The sequence below is a fragment of the Littorina saxatilis genome, linkage group LG12 (assembly GCF_037325665.1).
Source record: "Littorina saxatilis isolate snail1 linkage group LG12, US_GU_Lsax_2.0, whole genome shotgun sequence".
In the NCBI taxonomy this organism is placed as follows: Eukaryota; Metazoa; Mollusca; class Gastropoda; order Littorinimorpha; family Littorinidae; genus Littorina; species Littorina saxatilis.
Window position 1 is genome coordinate 41,431,621 of NC_090256.1, and position 8,756 is coordinate 41,440,376.

The 8,756-nt window shown below is 37.8% G+C and overlaps 1 protein-coding gene across 2 annotated transcripts in view; it reads left to right on the forward strand.

The window, feature by feature from the left end:
* LOC138981960 (rho GTPase-activating protein 19-like) overlaps window positions 1-8,315 on the forward strand; it is a 31,505-nt gene extending 23,190 nt beyond the window's left edge. The window contains exons 4-7 of one of the 2 annotated variants that reach the window (XR_011460747.1): window positions 608-694; window positions 1,001-1,444; window positions 4,982-6,098; window positions 6,713-8,315. Coding sequence is in view for 1 of the 2 variants with exons in the window: in XM_070355143.1 (XP_070211244.1) it covers window positions 608-694; window positions 1,001-1,444; window positions 4,982-5,062 (612 nt within the window). In the remaining variant the exon portion in view is untranslated. The other variant, XM_070355143.1, reaches the window with a different exon arrangement.
* Window positions 8,316-8,756: the final 441 nt, after the last annotated feature.

Here is an 8,756-nt window from a genome sequence, read left to right on the forward strand (position 1 = left end):
ATAAAGATCGGTCCAGTAGTTTAGTCTGAATCGCTCTACACACACACACACGCACAGACACACACACACACACACACACACACACACACACACACACATACACCACGACCCGGCCTCGTCTCGATTCCCCCTCTATGTTAAAACATTTAGTAAAAATTTGACTAAATGTAAAAAGAGGGAGTCTAAAATATGGGGTAAATTTACAAAGATTATGAACATAAAATCTGAAAAACCAAGGTATTAAAAAGGGGGGTAGTCTTAAATTTGGGGTCTTAAAAGGCATGTTCCTCTGTACAACTGTTTTGCCTGGTTTTTTTTTTATCTGTCAGGGTAAAGAAGTCATGGGATCATCGTTCACTTGTGTAGTGAGACAGTTTTTGATCTTGTTTGCATGTCAAATTTTTTCCTACCATCCTCCAAAAGCATGCACACCTAGACAGCATTATTTTCCGTATGACACAACCATGACACTAAAAAAATGATTTTATTTGTATCATTTAAACAAAAAGTAAAGAAACGATTTTATTCCACAATGGTAATTTAAAAGTTGTACATGTACCATGATTAGGCAGCAAAAACCTAAACATGAAATTTGCTCTGTTTTCAGAAGCGGCTACCACATTTTGGAAGCAAGTGCAAACGTCAGTTATCTTGTGATTCTGACTCTCAGGATGAAGTTCCAGTGACGATAGTGGTGAGTATTTATTTCATGTGATTGTAATTGTGTATGAGTGTTTTTTTGTTTGTTTTCGTTTTGTTTTGTTTTGTTACATGTATTGGTTACTGGAATGTACCCCTGTGCACATTCTTGTCTGTGTAAACCTGTTCATAGTACTGGGTATAAAGGAAACTTATGGTAAATGAAACATTTTCTGTGAGCCAAAGACAAAATACAGAAGCTGTTGAGAGTAGCGATTCAAGAAAGTGAAAAATAGGACAAGGAGATGTGTACTCATAATGCTATACATGTTCTCATTGGTTGTTGATTTTGTGTGTGCAGAATATCAACTTTGAGGACTACTCCACAAGTACAGCAGCCATCATCGACTGCCAAGGTAGAAAGTCGTCCATGCCAACAGGCGCATCGCCCGTGTTGACAGCCGCTCCAAACCTTCACAGCCGTCGGCGCCGCCGTCACAGTGATGGGGAGGGAACTCCGCCAAAAGTGGAGTGCACAGAGAATACAGCACCTTCAAAACCAGACTCGGTCAAACCCTCCACTCCACTTTCGGCCACTTCCATCAGAGTCAACTCACCGCACTCTTATGCTCCTCCGCTGAAGGACATCAACGACAACGACAGCCCCCTGCCCTTCTCGGAGAACGAGATCTCTATCCTGCAGCCGTGCAACCGCCCCAAGAGGGTCAAGCAGATCCTCACCCAGGTGCACAAGTTCTCGCCCCCACAGGCCCTTATCACCTCCAAGGGCACCATTTCACCTGAGGTTGGTTGAGTTTTGATGTTAAACAGACTTTTCTTTTTTTCTGCTTAAAAATACACATAACAAACACTCACTGCTCAAGCATGAGATCTTTCTGCATATTGACTGATTTGCGTTGGCAAAGCTTCAGAGATTTTTCATCAGATCCCCAGATATGGATTTTGCATCAATTAATTATTTTTAGTGGTTGGGTGCTTTAGGTTTTATTGAAGGGGGGGATTGTGTGCTTTCAGCCCAGTTTAAAATGTCTTGATCTCATGGCTAATGTTACAGCAGTTTTTGCAGCTATGCTGAAAACACTGAAGTAGGGATGGCCTTTTGTGTGTGTCCCTACAAGTCTATCTTTGTGGGTGGTATATATACATATGGTCAAGGCTCTGGAGGTGACTCCAATGAGTGTGACATGCAAGAACAAATTTCAATGTTATTACAAGCTGACAATTTCCTGACAATTTACTAGGTATGGTCATGCTAAACTTCTACGAAAAATGTTTTTCACACTTGAGCCATCGTTTAGATGTATTTACAAAAATAATATCAATGTTCAAACATAACATGACGCCATCACAATTTCAGATTCAGGCAATTTAATGATCCAAGAACAAACAAAAAGAAATGTTGGTGGTGTTTCTTTATTGCTAGACCACACATCCATCAATACAAACAAGATAAGCAGGTAAGAATCTCTAATTGGGTCAAATACCTGAGCTTGAAATTGCTTAAACATAACATGACACCAAAACACAAAGTCAAAATGCAGCATGGAGTTCAAAGACAAAATACTATCAATACTAAGTCCAAAACAGAAAACATAGATAATGTTTGTGTGTCTCCAAAATATCATAATGAAAATACTAATTATAGTCATCAAATTAAATCAATAATAGAGCCATCCTTCACTGGATGCTGCGTAATACCCGAAAATGCCAAAAATTAAACCAAGAACACGCCCAAATCAATCATTTTGGCATTAAATAATAATAAAACATTGTTACATACATTATTTCCTTTGCCCCCCCCAAAAAAAGTGGATGTGTTACCTTGTCTTTAAATGAGAGGGAAAAAAGAAAAAGTAGCCATGCTTGAACATAACATGACGCCGTGACAAAAGATAAACTTACATCATCTGGAGCTATAGATGCAAATAAAATATCAAATTCAGAAGCCATTGTGTGCATATCGTTGGTAGCTACATTGCACAGTTAACTGCATAGCCAAGTCACAACCTTAGAAAAAGTTATTCTGAAATTAAAACACTTAAACATAACTTGACGCCATGAAACATAACATGACGCCGTGACACAGTCTTAATCAGGCTAAAGTGGCAAAACCAAACATAATGAAAGAACAGGAGGACAGCTATCTACATGCAGCGATGGTAGGTAATTATTAGCCACCAAATAATCTGATGTGTAAACTTAATCTTTTATGTTTGCACAGAAAATTTGCTGTTTGAGCATAACATGACGCCATGAAACATAACATGACACCGTGACAAAAGATAAAATTACATCCTCTGGAACTATGGGTGTAAGTAAGCCATCCAATTCAGATGCCATTGTGTGCACATAAAAGGCTGCTACAGAGCTAAATTTACTGAATAGGTGAGGGGCAACCTTAGAAAAAGTTTTTGTACCATGAAAAAATGCCCAAACATAACTTAAGACCATGTTCAAACCAATTAAAAGGAAAAAATGTATAGTCTACATTTACCTGTACAAAATGCTAGATAAAAAGGAAAGCTAGATGAAAATAGACTAAGAAACTATAAAAACTAATCTCAATATTACACTACAACACTGTGACAGTTCAAGCTGACACCGATGTGTTATGTTGTGTTTGGACATGGATCACACTAACTACAACAAAAACGTGGTTTCTATGGGGGGGAAAGTTATTTGAAACAGATAATATCAATATTAAATTCTACATCTGTTTTTCTTTACCAAAAATAAAATAAGTAAAAAACCGAGTGCCCAAACCTAACATTACACCAGCCGTGGCAGCAGAGATCGACTGTGCATAGCGTCAAGTTATGTTTGGACATAAAACTAGCACTCGGCGATCAGACACAATAAGGGTCTACAAGTTCAGACCCAATGATGATGTTAATGCATAGTATTCAATCTGCCACAAAAATTAGTGTATGTTAGAAGACATTTAGTTGAACGAGTTTAAACATAACGCTGACGACCTCGGACTTGGTGTAAAGTTGCGTTTGATCTCCTGCATCCCATAATATCAACCACGTATCTTGTAAATCGCAGTAAATGACTTTTAGGGGTACTTCACGAAGTGATTTCATGAAGGGATGCATCATTGATGGTTGAAAACGTACTTTGCTCTATCAAACCAAAAACGCAACAGTGACACCACATGATCGGCATGAATGCACATGACAAAGCAAAAATTGACAAATGTAGGAACGAAGGAAAGTGTTGATGAAAGCACAATTATTCAGACAGGATCTCTAGTTTTATCAGAGAAACAGAACTCAGCACTCGAAAGCCTAATGTGGTCATTACTTCATATTCTATCCATAATTTCGCTGGATTTGCACAAACTCAACAAATGACGCCAAAATAAAAACCTTACCTTTCGGTGTCCATCGCGCGCTTTGTCTTCAAATGGCGCAATATTCTAAATTGGAGTGGTTTTCACTTCCATGCCGGATTAATCTCCAAAAAATGGAGTGAAAAAATACATTGTTCCTTTTTCGTGTCCAAACGCAACGGTTTGTTGACACCATATCGCTTCCGCAAAATCAATGTAAATTTCTTGCTGCATCAGAGTTTAAAATGTTCGCTTGCTGATTAATCCAAGAACTAAAACATAAAATCTTTCAGATTAGAGGTTAATCACGTGTGTTGGATGCGGATATTTCTTTCAAGTTAACATCGATCGCTATCACCCAAACATGACACCACGCGTTGTGTTTGAGCACGATTGATGACGCTCTATATAAACAAGAAACGAACAAATATTTGACACGCACGTAACGTCAATAGGAATTGATAACGTTTTAAGAATTCGGAAATCAATAAATTGACTCTTGATTCGATCTTGTTATGGTGAAAAATGCTGTCTGAAGTGACACACAGGTATGTCTGTCACGTTTTTCTTCCACCACGATCGTCGATTTTTCATTAAAAAAAATTGTTTTTTAATGACAGAAAGCAAGTTTAACTCATTTTATGTCATCACACGAAGCTTTGATTATATAAGAACAAGTGACAACAGTTTGATTTCATTAATTCTTTATTTTTAACCTTAGAATCGCAGTCAAAAATGCCAACTGGTGATTTCTGCACTCGAGCCACCTCCTGAGCCTTGACCATATATATATACAGCAAGATGTGACTTTCAGTATTTGGGATGTTTCCTTTTAAAAAGTGTCTTTCACTGTACTAGTACATGTAGTAGTAACCAGTCTTTCACAGTTCTTCAGTAGGATTAGGTATACCTACATCTCATTTGCAATAGTGCGTCTTCTTTGTGTATTTTCAGTGGTTTTTAATATTATCTCTCTTCTGTTTTCAGTATCGCCGTTGTCGTTCCCGTGATCGCTGTCGGCCCTTGGGCGTCCTGCACTCGCCTGTCAGCGTGGAGACATCGTTGTGAAGTGGCCGGAAGAGTCCAACCAACATTTCCATGTACCTGGCTATGCTGCCTATTGAAAGCGGCAGGAAAAATCTGTTAATTGCTGTTTGAATCTGACGAGCGCAGATCATGCAGGCTTTACTGAATTCACAGACAACTGTTTAGGTTTATGAAAGTTTATGTTTAACAGAGACTTGAATTCAAGACATTATTAATTGTACATGTAATATATTCTCAAGTGGTGAACACTTTAATACTCAGGCTGTGTTTACTTTTTTGCACATCTGTAAATAAGAGGCATTTTGCACTGTAAGCATGATTTGCTTTTGTGTGGGACTTCAAATTCATTGACAGCAAACATTTGCCACAACAACAAGACAAAAAACGTTGCAAACCGAGGCAGCAAAACATTTGTGTGGACAGTCAACATGTTAGCTGTTAATACTCACTTACCTTATTGTGTTCATGTTCGCACCTTTGCTATATCTGTCTTTAAAATGAGTTTGAGTGTGAGTAACATGAAATGGTTTTGGAGGTACATGTAATGGTGTGTTATACCAGAGACATGCATTGAAATACATTGTATCTATGTCTCAAGATATAAATGAACATGTACGGTATCCTGTGTACATGCGTATCCATGTCATTGCTATCATGCAAATTGCATAAAGTGGTTTAGCTCATACCACAGTGTACGGGTTATGTAAGAGAAATAGCTGCAGGTTGAGTTTAACTGACATACTGTTCCATTGCTAGCTGATCAGTAATCTATATGCCATATAAAGTATGGTAGGCGGAGTGTTACTCCTGGGAATGGTAACTTAATGGATTGTTCGGAGGACACAAGGCAAATTGTATAATTTTTGTGAACACTTTTTTCATAATTATTTATGAATTATAGTGACACTTTCTGTGAGTCAGTGTGTCCCTATCAGTATCCACAGAGCTTCAAACACTCAGATTGTCACTTCACCGATAAACGGTCATGGCGTCAGCTTGTTTTGTGCCTGCCTGATCAAAGATGTTGAAGATTGGGTCAGAATTAACTAGCACAAAAGTACCGTACTTTCCGGGTTACAAGGCGCTACAGCGCATAAGGCGCACCCCCTTCTTTTTAAACAAAATTGTAATCCAGTCACCCATTGGGCGCAGGGGGCCGATAGGGCGCACCAAAATTAAAAAAGTATACCGGTAACAAAGGGTGAAGAATGAAAATAAGCCTGAAAATAAGCCGCACATCAAAGGAAGAATACAGAGTGGAAATATGTGTGCTCTGTGTGTGCCGGGAGATCAAAGGCAGGTCCATTGTGATAGCTGGGTTGCCTTGTTTAGACACTGACCTTCTTCCCAGGGGTCAATGACCCAGTTTTTGCTATGAGAGGTGGTTCCCCTGTCATAGATCTGAGAGAGGAAACATTTCCTGCACCGGGGTCAGTGACCGAGTTTAACCTATGGGGCGGTCTCTTTGATGTCTTGAGAGGAAACTTGGCCAGGGTAGTACCTAGTAGCTGAAACATGCATTATCACAAGTTGTTTGACTGGTACTCTGGCGGTCTCTTTGATTTTTTTCGTATTTCATACAGGGAAATACAGGGATTAGGCGCTTCGTTATACAAGACGCAGGGGTCAAACTCGAGGAAAAAAGTCGCGCCTTATGACCCGGAAAGTAAGGTATACATGTCTGTGTACTTGATTGTACATTTATATTATTTGTATTGAAATTGCCATCGAGAAAGAATTTAAATGGGATTTAAGGGGTCTTGGTCCAACATTTCAATCTTCAAAACATAAAGAAGAAAAAAAGAGTTTTATTTGTTTGTTGATTTGTAGACTAAGTGTCACTGTCTCCAGCTTTTTGAAAAGAAAGCAAGACTTGATACTATACTGTAGCAAAAATCTTCAAAACATGAAGAAAAAGAAAAGAGTTTTATTTGTTTGTTGATTTGAAGACTTAGTGTCACTGTCTGCAGATTTTTTTTAAAAAAAGCAAGACTTGATACTATAGCACAAATTACAAGCAAGAATTTGTTTTTAAATCTTGAAAGAGTTATAAATCACACAGTGCTCAAGTGGTGTAAAGTTTTACCAAGTAGCCACACTTAGCACTGGAGTGTGTGGTCATTTGAAAAATGTTTTATTTTAGAGAAGTAAAATTTTAGATTGTAATTCTTGTCCTAATTTGGTTATTGTTGACCTTTGTTTTAAGTTCTTAACTTTTCATTGTTCAGATATGTAAATGAAGTGGCACATAAAACTTAGGTTTTAACAACAATAAAAGACATTGTATGGGTGAAAAACAACAAACAAAATCAACTGTGTTAGAAATGACATAAAGAGGCTGTACTTTTATTTTAACATGCTTAAGGTTTAAACATCCTAAAAATTCTTACTGAAGAAGTCTTTGTTGAATTTGTGAAAATCACTTGTTGAGGTATCCATCATTATTCAAAAAGGGCATACTGGTGGACTTGCAAGCTTGTGCATACTTGCTTTTAGCAGTTCTGTTGATTATGAGAAAATACTGGCTTGGCTTGGTAAATGTACAGAGATTTTATGACTGTGAATTTTCTTTCTGTTACTGTGATATGATTTAGACTGAAAGGCACAAAAACGTATATCAATTTTAATTTCAAAAGAAGACCAAAAGAACATGCAAAACTCTCACTTACTTCTTCCCACTTTGTCTCTGTCTGTCTCTCTCTCTCTTCCTTGTTCCTTCCTTCCTCCCTCTCTCTCTCTCTCTCTCTCTCTCTCTCCCTCTCTGTCTTTCCTTGATTACCTATTCCTCCTTGCTATTTTTTTGGTCTTCCTTCTCTGGTTTTCTTTTAAATGGTGCCATTTTAAGTCCTCATACGATTTGATAGTTTGGTGTATTTTTATTTGAAGAATATGTATTTTATTGTACGATGTGTCCAAGCCAATGATTTTTAAATAATCAATACAGTATGTCCCTGCAGTTTGAGAAACTTTACTTATGGTGGCGTTTAACTTTGATGATTGTTCCATTTTCTGGAAATAAGATTATTTGCTTCTGATACTAGTGACGAAAGAGGAATCTTCTCACATTCCTCGATTTTTAGATAGCAATACATTTTGACGAGTCAAATGATGTTGTACATTTTTAAAATGATAATATCCTGCACCTTTGCCTCGCTCTTTGTAATGTTTGTGTCAATGTAGAAATGCTTTATGAAAGATTAATTGTTTATAACACATGTACAGTATAGTATGTTATGGAGTTTGCATTGAATAAATGCAAAAGTACAAAGATCAATTTATGAGTCCATTGTTATACTTTGTGTATGTATGTGTGTTTGTGTGTGTGTGTGAATATGTGTGTGTGTGGTATGTGTGTTTGTGTATGTGCAGAAAAAACTTTTCAAACAAGTATTTGTGAAAGCCTGATAAATTTTAAGAAAATGCCTTTCTTGTTGACAATTGAACCTGGGTTACACTTCAGACAGAAGATTTAAATTCCACATTTTGATGCCTGCTCCTGCATTGAGGCTGTAGGAAGGGGTATGTTAAAAGGGTCACAGATAAATCTCAAAAGAAAGGTTGGTTAATGAGCTCCAGACAACCACACACACACAGCAACAGTCGTTCATGTCACGACTCGGTGGCAGCAGAGCCCTGCAGCCATCCACCTCCCTCCCATAGCCGTTGATGGATTGTACAAAGTTTTAATAACCCCAAAACCTAGCCAAGCTCCTCT